The following is a 12,850-nucleotide window of genomic DNA, read 5'->3' as shown; positions in this document are numbered from 1 at the left end:
TAGTTTGTTCACAGTCAAAGATTACCGATAGAACTGATGCATGCGAGGGGATGAATTTACTCTTGCCATTTTGGGTCTCTGGAACCAGCATCATCACTGGTGTTGGAGCTCTTCAACACTGCCCAAACTCTCTGTGCAGATCTTGCACAGAAGAGCCAGTCTGGTCAGCATGTGGGGGTATAGCATACACACCTCACTATAGTCCCAGATTCTGGTTTATATTGTTTCACAGAATCATTGGCCCTCTGCAACTCCACTTGCCTATCTTCAGGCGTGCCGTTCTTCATACATCTCCTGGCCGGGTGAGTTATCAGCATACAATACTCGTCCTGGTCAAATATGAATCCAATACAAGTGAAGTAAAAAAATATTTTTAATTAAAGTACTGGAGTACATGCATTTAAAAATACCTGAGTATTCAAAATGCATTTCTAAGAACCTGATAATGTTTACACCAAAATATAAAAAAGAATACTGATAATGTACCAATACTACAGTCTTTAATAATTTAAAGTTTATAATTATATAATTTAAAGTTTAATACCCATCTGTAAGTTACCGATAGTACTGTGTTTATTTGACAGTAGCATTAACGTAGCATTTTGGCAGTGGATTCACACAGTGGAGGGTCATCCATAAATCCATAAAAAGGTAATGTGACCAACCATGGCATAAACACTGCAACTAAGCATGGACAGCTTTGCTGAAAATGTGACTTAAACAAATGTTTACATACCTCAATATGCTTTCTCAGGTTGGACAACAGCAACTTAACAACATTTAAAATTATATGAATCTTTCTTCATTTCAAAACATGGATAAATATAACCATCTGTGCTCTGGTGAGGAATCTTTGTCTTTATCTGCCGTAGCCATCGTTACCATGGTCAAGTTCAGACTGGACTGTTCAAACAATACAGCAAGAACTTTGGTTTTGACTGACATGAGGTTTACTTTGATTGGGGTCTCTCCTGTGAACACATCACCTGTTGCATTTTAGAAGAGAAAAGAAAATTCATTCACTGACTTCAAAGCTATGCTTCAAAGTAATGAGTTTCGGGAACCTTCAAAGAAATGTAGGGGAGTCAGAAGTACAATATTTGTCTTTCAAATGCAGTGGAATAAAAATAATTAGTTTCCAAAAAATAATACTCAAGTAAAGGACAGATACTCAAAAAAGGAGGCTACTTGAGTAAATGTACTTCGTTACAGTCCACCCCAGACTGAGAGGCAGCAAGACCAGCAGTCCCACAACTGAAGGCTCTCTAATCCGGTGCGGGCACCTCAGCGATCTGAAGTTGCACACCTGGGCAGAACTAGACAGTTGAGGAAAAGGGAAACACATACAGCCGCAGCACATCTCACATTCTGTACAGTGCAACCAGTCTAAACATATAGTTGTACAGCAGCTCACAAAAAGTCTGTCTTTGGGTCAAAATGTCACACACACACACACGCAGTGTGTAAGATGTCTGTGAAGGTTCTCAGTCATCCAGGTCATAGTTGTCTAAAGGAGATTAAAATCAAGGCGCTACTGGACTTGAAGATACTCGAAGACGTTTCATCACTCATCCAAGAGACTTCTTCAGTTCTGACAGAATGGTAGGGAAACTCAGCTATTTAACCTCTGTTGGGTCATTGTCAAAGAAGATTGATGTCACTAGTTCGTTAGTGCTCCTGGATGTTGTAATGACATTTGTTATGGTCGTTGGAGCCACCCGAGGCCAAGTCAGAACGACTATCGTTGGCATTCCTCACTGCATTGGACATCATACAGTAGATTGGTTTTCTTGTGTTTGGGTGTGCAGCCTTTAGGGTGGACCAGTATTTAGTAAATTGAAAAACACAATGGAGTGGTATTTACCTGCAGTGTTTATCCTCTATGCAGCGCCACACACCTTCATAATTTCATACTCACACAGACCAGTCAGCTTGATTCTAGTCTTTGACAGCGAGGATAATGTGTCAGATATCTGGTGTGAAAATGACTTAGACCTGTCTCATTTCTTTGTTGGCTGCTCCGTTTTCCTGAACAGTTTGCTGGAGGGGTTGTGGAGCTGGATGAAGATTTTTCTTATAACTAATGACTGAAAATGTCATGCAGGATTTCTCTTCCAGGTTGAATCCTCTATTTTATCAGTTTGAGTTTGTTTTTCTTCAACACAAATTTGGCATCTTTTAGACCATAGTCTTTTCATAATTGTCCATTGTTTTTCTGACTTGTTGTGTATGGTGTGTAAGCCCATTAAACAACAAAGTTTGTTAACATGCATTTTATGTCTCTAAAATAGGAGGCTGCATTGTGCTGCCATAAAAAATAAGAAAAATGAAGATAGAAGAGATTACAATGTAAAGGGCAATATGGAACTAATGGTGAAAAGAAAATGAATACTCTGTTTTCTTGAATTAAAACGCCGATATTTTCATTTTCAGAGTGATGAAACTTGAAATGTATAAAAAAGCCCAGTATTAATGAAATCAGAGGTCATTCAGTACATTAAAAAATATGAAAACATCAAATTAAGGCAAAACAGTGGCTTAATCTGCTGTAGCTAAATGACAACATAATAAAGGAGCAGGGAAATGTATTCGCTCCTCTGTGACTGCAACATACTGAATTATCATTTTTAAATCACTGCAATATCTTAAGATAAATTACTCCATCTTGGATAGTTAAAGTTTAATATCATTACATTTACATGAATCTCAATTCATGTTCTAGACACTCTCACTCTCACAATGGCACAATTAAGGAAAAATGACAATATAACACTTCTAATTTCAAATATCACTGTCATATTTTATATAATATAATATAATCTGTAGGGACCAATTTGTCATTTAAAGTATACAAATACATTCAAGGAAAGATATTGATCAAGAGTGCATCTAGTAAATCACAGCAGTTCAGTCTATTCTTTTGCCCTTGCAGACTCATGAAACATGCGATTCCTTGGTTGAAAGCCCCTCCTCTGTTCCTCGTACATGCTGATGTATGATCTAAGAAGGTCCTCCATTGTGTTGGCCTGAAAATGGGGGAAATGGGTTCATCATCACGAATGGACAGACTGATGTACGGAATAATGAGTACTGTAACATTTGGGCATTGTAAAATTGAATTTGAAAGACAAATCACCTGAGAGGTCTCACAGACAAAGTTGTTACCCCTCACCAGGGTGCCGATGGTCATCTGGAAGTAGCTGCCACTACTGTGGTACTCTGTGATGCGCCTGAACGGGTGCATGACCAGCAGCTCCTAAAAGGTTCACAGTATGATTAATTCACATGTAATGGTTTGTTACCAATGAAAATAAACCCCAAATAAGAGAGCATAAAAGTATCACAAACTGAGATGAAATATAACAGAAATTATATACTTACTATTACCACACACCATGATATATTAATATACATTATATACATAGAATACATATATAATGATTATTATTGGGCATACCTTTGTCTTTGGGTCTATTAAGCTGATACCTTGCTTGCTGATGGCAATCAAAACTGTATTTGGGTAGCTAGATTCACACGTTTGCTGCAAAGTCAAATGCAAATGAGAACACAATATGACATAACAGTTTCCTCAAATTGTTGTCAGCCAACTTTGCAGTCACTTCATCCTGATGACTCACTTTAACTTCAAAGAAGGTACAACCAAAGGTTGGCCAACTTGAAATGGCTCTGAGGAAGGCAATTTTGGCCTCTTGCACCGTGATGCCACTCTGCTTGTTGTAGGAGGAGATAATGTGCTGCAAGTGGAAGACAAAGTTTTTTTTCAGTGGGCACCTATTACACTGGACACTAAATGTGTGCTTCTGCACATCTCTTCCTTTACCTTCTTCCATTCTTCAGGGGACAAGATTTTTATCTTGTCAGCAGGAACCAGTTCCCTCAGCATTCTGGGAATCATGACGAATTGCGACCTGTCAGAATCTACTTCGGCTCTGAAGAGCAGCCCACCCAGGTTGGTCATGTCCTCTTTGGTGCAATTGTGGTATCCCCGTAGGTACTTTGGCAGCTCCTATATGCAGGTAAAATGGAGTTCATGTATCATGACAATCCTGCGTGTCGAATAAGAGTAAAAGCCAGCAGAAGAGAGGGTTTGGTTGAATACCTGCGGGAAATGGAAAGTAAGGTCTGCAACCAGGTCTTTCCCCGGGCTCACATTGAACCAGAGCTTCCTCTTACAGATCACCAGGTAGGGCACATTGGCCTGGTTGGCTAGGAAGCAAGATTTGAATTATAAATACAGAGAAGCACTGACATATAAAAACCGAAGGAGTCAGTATGATGCATTACCTTCTTTAACTTTCTTTGCTTTCTTAGGGGAGTCTGAAGTCTGCCTTAAACTGTCAAAGAAATATTTCTGCTCATCCATGCTCATGACCTAAGAATTAAAAACAGAGTTAACATCAGTATGGTAAACAGGGTAGGAGTATGGCCTTGGATAGAAGAAGATTTTAAGTTCACCAGTGTAGGACAGATTAAAATACATGACCTCATTGTCTCAGCTTTTAGTTTTCATCATAATGAGTCATATTGTCAGTGCAAACTAAACCCCAAAATGTGCCCTGAATCTACATAAAAAGCAATATATCTCATAGCATCTTTACCTTTTCTGTCACATTACAATGCAATTAATGATAATAAAAATATGAATCAACAAACAAATCACCCAGCCCTACCTTGTTTGGTGTTTTCAGGTACAAGCCATATCCGTCAGCTGAGGTCAGTTTGAGCTGAGAGGCAATGCTGCGGCACAGGTCTCTGATTGTGGTTGTCGATGTCACCTCAAATATCTGCAAAACAGCAAGGACAGCAACTCACGAAGAAATCTAAATGCACTGTGTAATGATATTAACTTTAATTTGAAAGTCATTTTGGAATCTCATATGCAGGGGAAAAAAAGGTGTTTGCTTATGTATTTCCTCATATATGAAAGATGGATAACAATAAGAAAAATAACCAAATACTGACAGAAATAGAGGTGAATCAGAGAAAAAAATAAATGCTAAGAAGATGAAAAGTAGTGCCAGTCAAATGAGCACTGCTGAGAGTCTGCACACAAACTGACACCTCATCTAAGTGTTTAAGAGGAGAACGTTGTGTCTTACATCGTCAGTGTCATTTGGGAAGTGGACTTTATGAAAGATCTGGGTGCTGTTCTGTTGGATGGCGTCCACTTCTACCATATGGGGAGGAAACTTCCTGGGCTCCTTACTGAGGGTACAAAGCACTCAGATAAATCTATTGTGCATTCACAAATATACACAGACCACAGCTCACTCCTATTCTATATTATGGTGAAAGCAGAGTTTTGTTTTACATTCCTTATTATGACTAATACAGCGAGCATTCTGCATTTTTCCTCTAAATACCAGTAACCTGACCTGAGCATCCCTTCCAGCCTCTTCAGGCAGCCAGCAGCCAGCACATCTCTGGGGCGCGACTCCAGGAAGCGCCTAGTGTGTGTCAACAAATTGTGACTGGGCGTGAACAAGCCTGTACACAGCCACATCAGCTGCCACCCAAGGTCCATACTCAACCTGAGGGGTGGGGTGAGGGGTGGGGTGAGGGGTGGGGGTGCACAGAGGGTTGAATATGTTGAGTCTTGATTTTGTGTGATTTAAAAAAAAATACAGAATTACACACTGAGGGAGCACCTGTTGTTGTTGTTGGTCATCTGTCTCATAATCTGGCAGTAGATCTCGTCCTGCAGAGCTTCATGCTGGGTGGCTGGACCAAAGATCTGGTCTGTCAGCTCTATAGGACTGCGAGCTTGTTTGATGGGGTAGTCGCCCATGTACTTCAGGATAGGTTGGATGAGGTTAAGGAAACTAGACTATGGTCAGTATTACACATGGCCTTTGTGTTCTAAACAGACAGAGGCGCTCTTTAATCTAAAAAGGTACAGATTACAGAGAGTTGATTGTGTGGAATCAACAATATCATGTGTAAAAATAACATTCTTCTCTGATATTTTCCTTTAAAGCAGTTTGATCCACATTAATTTACACGTTGCATTAGTGAAACTGGAAAAACGTCCTATAGGAGTAGGAGTATAATTTGGAAGATCCCCTGAACCAGGTTCACAATTTGAGGGTTTTAACAGTAAAGCATCTCACCATTCTCTAATTTTACAGCTGTTATTAAAACAGGGATGTCAGTGGATCTGTGTCCAAAATTGCCCTCATCTGCAACAGGGACGCATGAGTCTCAAGGATATCAGTGTAGGCGTTGCAGGCCAGGTTGCTGAGTTCAGAGTTGCGAGCCAGGCTCTTCATCAGCGGCTGTTTGAGGGGTTCTCTGGAACAAACCCACAGCTTCTCCCTGCTGACCGCTTTGGATGCACCGTGTCGACTGACATCTTTACCTACAGGCCTGTGGCACGGAGTGAGGGCACAAAAATTTATTAATCCCACTTATTAAAAATAAACTGCCACTCATTTAATAACTTAAAGCTATGTAAGTACAGTATGATGTCTAAATATATTTAAATATGCTCAGCATCACTGCTGTGCCCACCGCGCAACCAAATAACACACTTACGGTTACTGCAGATGCATATTAAATACTTGAAAAGTGCCAAATTATGAAGTGACTCATGATATTATTACCTGAAGTTCTCAAGCGCAAACTCTTTTAAAGAGACAGGAGCCACTGTTTCATCTCTATGCTGGGCGTTTTGTGTTGTTGAAAGTCTTTTCTGGCCTGGACTGAGCAGTTCCTGATGGGGCAGAAGCATTTAGTTAGTTACACCACAAGGGGGGCTCATGTGAACCATCATACTCATGGATCCACCGCTGCATTTATAGATCTGACAAATGATACGTCATACATGTGACCCTCTTGAGCAAATAATTAAAAGGAATGACAAATAAAGGTAATTCTACCAGCATTTCTTCTGTGGGCCTGTTGAGAGTTGGCAGAAACTGCACAGCATCTTTATAAACCGCACCGCTGCTACTGGTCCGCTGGTTGGTTGCTCTGAACCAGTTCTTATCAGGAGAAGACTGTTCATCTTTCTCTACCAGCAGCAGGTCCCCTCGTTTAAAAACCAGGAACATGGGGTCATCTGTAGAAAGAGCGAGAGAGACACAGAGGCACAATATTTGACAAGTCATTTGTTTGTGTGCATGTATGTGTAAGTGTCTTTGAGCCTACTATCTTACACTGTACATGCTGTGGACCCTTACCTGGTTTACTGTTATCATGCTGAGCCAGTGCATACACTGAGCGCTGTCTCAGCCCTTCCAGGTTTTTCTCTATAAGTGATGCCATGTCCGCAGCTTCCCCAGACTTCAGCACAAACTCTCCTCCAACTGTGGCCAAACTCACTGTCTGACCACTGAAAAGGTTGTCACTAGAAAGGTTATAAACATGGTTTTATTTGTTTGAAACTTATCAAAACTCAATTTAAAATTTTGCAAGGGAGTAAATTAAAAATAAAAATTATTATAGTTATCCATACCTGATCATGCGTACTTCTTTTAGTTCTAGGTAAGGAAGCTCAAGGAGTTTCTTGTCTCTTCCATCCACGAAGAGGATGCTATTCCAGTTTACAGCCACAACAAACCTGCTTTTGGGCAAAGGAGGTCCTGTGGACAGGTATGGGTATGCAAATGTTTCAGAAGCAAGGATAAGTGGTCTGCCATTTCTCAAATGAATGATTGATTTACAGGAATATAGTAGTGTGTGGCACTACATATACATTTCACAGAACATACATTTCATTAACTTCATATTAGTCCAGCAGCACAAGGGATATGTTGTTTATCACTCCTTTACAGACAAGACAAATGGAAATATACATAGACCTTTCGGGGGAAAAAAAACATACATTCAATGTTGAATACTGTGTGTAAAATGTATGCTGACTAACCTGACAACATTGTAACTTCATAAAACTTGGAGAAGTAAAGGGGCCATTTCTCTCGGGCGCCGTCGACCAGCTCTCCTTTTACGCTTTCTGTTCCCTGCTTCCCGTTGACATAAGGACCCTATATGACCAGGATGTAAGAATTATCCTGAGGTGACTCATCTTTACTGTGCCCAAGTGATATAGAAATAAAACCGAAAATAAATAAAACTATAAATGCATTTATAATTTAGAACGCTGCACAAATCCAGTTTGTTTGTTAGTCATGTTACAGATGCTCCTTTTGTTTGACTGCATGCGCTTTACCTGTAAGTGAGCTGCGCTGATGAGTTGGATCCACTTTGTCATAGATTTGTTCTCAATAAGTGGAGTGGCGATGCAATCCTCAACCACCTTCTGGACGTTGTCTTTGTTGTACACCGTGCCAAACTCGATGTAATAGTGCTTTGCTGCCAGCTGGACATATTCATCCTCCTGAGAGATGAAATACATTTTTATTGGCTACGGTTTCCACAGGTTGGTTTACAGTTTTTTGTTGCTTATGATTTCGGACATTGGTATCATTTAATGTGCTGCAATAGGAGAGGTGTTGAGCAAAACATTGATGTCTACCATTAGGAAGTCACAGTGGATCCCAGACTGTTGCTGTCTAATAGGCTACATGTTAATAGTGGGGACAGGGTGAATGTAACAGTCCAGAATAAGGACAATATTTTCTATTCTTGCTTTTTTCATTAAACCTGCATTAAGTGATTTTGAAGCTGCTTGGCAACAGTGGAAACAAGCTACAAACACAACACTTAACAGTTGCTTATTTACACATCTAGCAGATGGGGAGCAACATTAGCATTTGGAGGTGTGTCTCAGGCCACCTGACAATAGTCTAATATTCACTCTATTTTTAGCTCTGATGTGCTCTCTCCCATGCTCCTGAGAAATATTTGGCTCTTTTGCTGCTAAATGCTCCACTATGTTCACAAGCAAGTTACTAACTTTGGTTGTCTGAAGTTTGGTGCTGGAAAGGTAGCGTAAAGTAGGTCAGTGCAGTCAGTGAGAGTGAACCAAAACAGTGAGGTTGTGGGACATAAAACAGAAACAATGAGCTGAAAGGTGCTAAAACGCTCTGTAGAGTTTAGAGGAACTGCAGAGTTTGGTCACTACAAGCAACTCACACTTACATTACACATAGTCATTTGACTCATTGTTAATGTGAAAAATATTGATTAAAGCAGGTTTATTTTTTAAATGCTTATGAGCCGCAACTCAGATTTACAGAAAGGTTTGCTGGATTAACCAACCATAGTCAACCAGAAACAAGACCATACCTAATGGGCTAACCTCAAAATCATTATTTTTTCCTAGTGTGACATCACACCAAGAGGCAGTTAGAAAAAGACTGTTAAATAACTTCAACATTACCATATGAAAGGATGGTGAAACACTAAGGAGTATCAGTTTAATGCTTTTGCAATATTTAAATAAAATACACCCCATGCCTAGACAAACGTTGGTTTCTGTCACATTTCTCTTTTAGCTACACATTAGGAAAGAAGGTATGATGAGTATGTGGTGTACTTATTACAGTCTTTTTACTCCCAAGTCCCACCTTCTCACTGGTGTACTCTCCCGACTTGACTTCCTTGATGACCTGTCTGTAGATTAGGTCCGTGCTGATCGGATCTAGTGTGCAGTCATGCCAGGGTGTGAACAGTTCCTTGCGGATGGAGAGCCTCCAGGGGGCGTCCTTCTCCTGCTTGCCCTGCCTCCTCATCTCCTGCTCACACTGAGACACTGCATCCAACACATGTTTCCCACAGCTGCCCAGAGACCACATCTAGAGACGAAAGACCAACGGGCTTTGAGTTGAGTGTGGCTCTATACAATCTTTTCTACTGGAATTTAGCAACAACAATCAGAAACTGGATTCACAGTATATGGGATAACTAAAGCATGTACACTTCTGTATTCATATAGAGGTAGGGAAGCTCTGAAAAGATATGAGGAGACAAGAGACAAGGAGGTTCAGCTCACCTTTTCAAAGAGACTGATGTACAGGGAGAATCCATATGTGTCTTCAAGATCGATCTTGTCAGCCACAGCCCGACAGACTTCAGCAGAGGTGGAGGCTGAGTCCAGATGTACACTGACAGTACGTTCATCCATTAGAGTCACAGACACGTCTATGGGCTCCATGGACTTGGCAGCCTGTCAGTAGGGAGAAGGAAGATGAGACTGCATTGAAATCAAGAAAACAATCCAATAATTTGGAATTTAATAGCCGGCAGCCGAGGTGTGCTGCTCATGAAAATATTTAGCTTCCAACAATAAACCGGCGATTAAGAAACCACCAGGGGCAAAAAACATTAACATAACAACAAGACCTACCTGTAGCTCTATCCAACAGGGCAACTCTTTTCTTTCTCCATTGGCTATTACACGACACAACCGCTCAGTACAATATACTCCATAACCACTCGGCCCTCTGCGGACAAAACTCTCCAAATACTGTGGAGTAGAATAGAACAGGGTTAACAAAATATATTGCCAAATAAGAAGAAATGGACACAGCACAATTATCTCATGTAAGAACAGAAAAATAAAATAAAAATTTAATAAAATGAGTGCAGACTGTGTTGTGGGTTCCTTGGAATCAACACTGTTTCAGGTATCTCAGCTATAACAACACAAGAACTGGTAACTGACGTGATTTATTTAAAATGCTGACATAGCCCAAGTTATAAAAGCCACTTACTGTGACTGTATTCCTGATAGCAATCAGGAGCATGCAGCCAACTACTGAACATTACTTTAGTCTGTTTTGTATTTGGATATTGTAAAGTTATAGATAACAAAGTTTAACATTTCAGGTTGGGGAAAAGATTCCCTCTGTATTCACAGACTTCCATCTATTTTTTTAAATTAAAATAATTAGAATAATTAGATTCAGTATTCAGAGGTTGTTTGTAATTTAACTCACTTTTTTACATTTTATGTTTATCCGGAGTGTTTTTATTTAGTTTAGTTATTCTACTACTTTGATCATACCAAAACAGTGGGTGGGCGTGAACTACTAGAAGTAACTGTGTTTATTTAAAAAAAAAAAATTTGTGATAAAAGCAGAAGCAATACAGTGACAGACTGGTAATTAACAGAGGTTTAATTACACAATGCAATAAACAGGAAAACGAGTCTCTTGATTGCAAGCTGCAGCATTATTGAATGACTTGCTGCAGACTGACCTTCATGAAGAGGTCTGTTGGGGGGAAGATCCCAAGACAGAGGGAAAGAAGGGTCCAGCCTCGCATACGGCTGTTCCTGTTCTTATTGTTCACCAGCTGCTTACAGATCTGGCAGTATATCTCATCCCTGCACAGGTAGGAAAAAACAGGGATGATAATGTTAAACAAGATAGATATAGTATAGTAAGAACTAAACAATGAGTGCAACAAGATCTTTCAGGAGCTCACAAGGTGTTTAAAATATTAATGCAGGAAAAAATAAAACAGACAAACACACTGTATACAGACATTACATATTTGTTTATCCCACTATCATGTGAACAAATATCTTTTTTTACCTTATGTCTCGTCTCGATAGAGCATATCCGATGATGATGTGTAGTTTTTCCTGGGATGAGAGTGGCCGATCCAGTGTAGGACCCTCTCCAATCAAAATGTCCTGTTCCTCTGTCATGTCCTCTGGCTGGTAAAGATGACAGCAAAAAGAGCAGTTAGCACACCTAATGAATCAACACAGGAATAAGGATTGAATGATGGATATTGTCACAACGTTAGTGCTGACCTCCTCAGGAATAGCAGAAGCTTTTCTGTTTCCGCCTCCAAGCTTTTTCTTGTTCTTCCTCAGTATTTTCTATTCAGAAAAGACGTGACAATTAAAGGTGAGACCAACGACGGAGGTCTGACATTCTAGCTGACCTTCTATGTTAGACAGAAGCAGAAAATAAGCTGTTTGTAATACAGCTGGGCCAGTATATTTTATCATATATAATTCAAATGTTCGATAAGCTCTCATTATTTATTATAGCATCTATTTCCAACCACCATGAATCACGAGTGGCAGCAAAGTGTACCGTTATCCTTACTCTTGACATGTAACAACGTGACCATATTACCTGATCTAGTCCCACCAGGTGGCTCAGCCTCCTGCCCTGCCGTTGAGGCATATGACGCGAGACGGTGCTGGCCTCTTGAGACATCGTGTCCACAGATTTTGGTTCTGGCATGTCCTCCATGAAACGCAGTATAATCCAAAAAACAGTCAGGCATGCCTGGAGGGAAATGAGAGGAGAACCTAGGAATGAGCGCTGGCAAAAGATGGAAATCTCTGACTGAAAGAAAGCCGTTTCTGCTTCCTCTCTGCCCTCTCACCAGTGCGTCGCCCTCGTCATCGTGGGGCAGAAGCGGCTGCCTGAGTCTCTGGGTGATGTGCTCGTGGGTAGCGTTGTCCTGGAAGTGAAGGATGCTGAACTTGTAGAATGAAAAATCGTCCGTGCCGTCATCAAACTCGTCATCGTCCTCTTCCAGTGATGGGGTAGGGGTTGTTGAGATTGAGGATGGAGCGATGATTTCAGGTTCTGAAATCTCAACAGATGTTTCCTCCACTGGCTCTGGCATGCTTCTCCTCTTCATCTAACAGTCAAAATAGAATTAATATCAGAGGTTCAGTTGGTCAGTTAATAATATCTGGTAAAATGCAAGCCACCTATCAATGTAACATTAGCAGATATCAGCAAAACCTCAAATTCATCTGATTCTGATGCTTCCTGTTCATCGTCTTCCACTGGAGGTGTGGGCTGGAGATTGTATGTGTACTCCTTTGTATCCTGTTCAACGACTGGCTCAGGCTCCTCATCAGATTGCAGTGACAACTTCTTCAGACGTTGCTGAAGCTCAGAGGCAATTTGCTCTTGGTTCTGTTGCGCCAGGAGTAAAAGGGAGGCCTGTT

The 12,850-nt window shown here is 40.5% G+C and overlaps 1 protein-coding gene across 1 annotated transcript in view; it reads right to left on the bottom strand.

Moving 5' to 3' along the window:
• Positions 1-2,665: 2,665 nt before the first annotated feature.
• The window catches only part of LOC119902992 (unconventional myosin-VIIa-like), a 22,363-nt gene continuing 12,178 nt past the window's right edge, over positions 2,666-12,850 (bottom strand). Inside the window, exons 23-49 of the mRNA XM_038719389.1 lie at positions 12,642-12,845; positions 12,274-12,534; positions 12,018-12,173; positions 11,687-11,755; positions 11,463-11,587; positions 11,125-11,251; positions 10,271-10,390; positions 9,917-10,090; positions 9,492-9,719; positions 8,192-8,359; positions 7,889-8,006; positions 7,478-7,604; positions 7,203-7,369; positions 6,900-7,081; positions 6,624-6,733; positions 6,233-6,387; positions 5,670-5,823; positions 5,397-5,552; positions 5,121-5,226; positions 4,692-4,805; positions 4,306-4,393; positions 4,121-4,227; positions 3,842-4,027; positions 3,639-3,755; positions 3,458-3,541; positions 3,137-3,256; positions 2,666-3,026 (exon numbers count right to left, since the gene is read on the bottom strand). Coding sequence (XP_038575317.1) covers positions 2,913-3,026; positions 3,137-3,256; positions 3,458-3,541; positions 3,639-3,755; positions 3,842-4,027; positions 4,121-4,227; positions 4,306-4,393; positions 4,692-4,805; positions 5,121-5,226; positions 5,397-5,552; positions 5,670-5,823; positions 6,233-6,387; positions 6,624-6,733; positions 6,900-7,081; positions 7,203-7,369; positions 7,478-7,604; positions 7,889-8,006; positions 8,192-8,359; positions 9,492-9,719; positions 9,917-10,090; positions 10,271-10,390; positions 11,125-11,251; positions 11,463-11,587; positions 11,687-11,755; positions 12,018-12,173; positions 12,274-12,534; positions 12,642-12,845 — 3,837 coding nt within the window. The 3' untranslated portion in view covers positions 2,666-2,912. The remainder of the gene's footprint in view (positions 3,027-3,136; positions 3,257-3,457; positions 3,542-3,638; positions 3,756-3,841; positions 4,028-4,120; positions 4,228-4,305; positions 4,394-4,691; positions 4,806-5,120; positions 5,227-5,396; positions 5,553-5,669; positions 5,824-6,232; positions 6,388-6,623; positions 6,734-6,899; positions 7,082-7,202; positions 7,370-7,477; positions 7,605-7,888; positions 8,007-8,191; positions 8,360-9,491; positions 9,720-9,916; positions 10,091-10,270; positions 10,391-11,124; positions 11,252-11,462; positions 11,588-11,686; positions 11,756-12,017; positions 12,174-12,273; positions 12,535-12,641; positions 12,846-12,850) is intronic.

The sequence above is a fragment of the Micropterus salmoides genome, unplaced genomic scaffold (assembly GCF_014851395.1).
Source record: "Micropterus salmoides isolate LMB-PRFRI ecotype aquatic unplaced genomic scaffold, ASM1485139v1 Ms_hic_scaffold_14, whole genome shotgun sequence".
Classification (NCBI taxonomy): Eukaryota; Metazoa; Chordata; class Actinopteri; order Centrarchiformes; family Centrarchidae; genus Micropterus; species Micropterus salmoides.
This window is presented reverse-complemented; position numbering and strand designations above follow the sequence as displayed.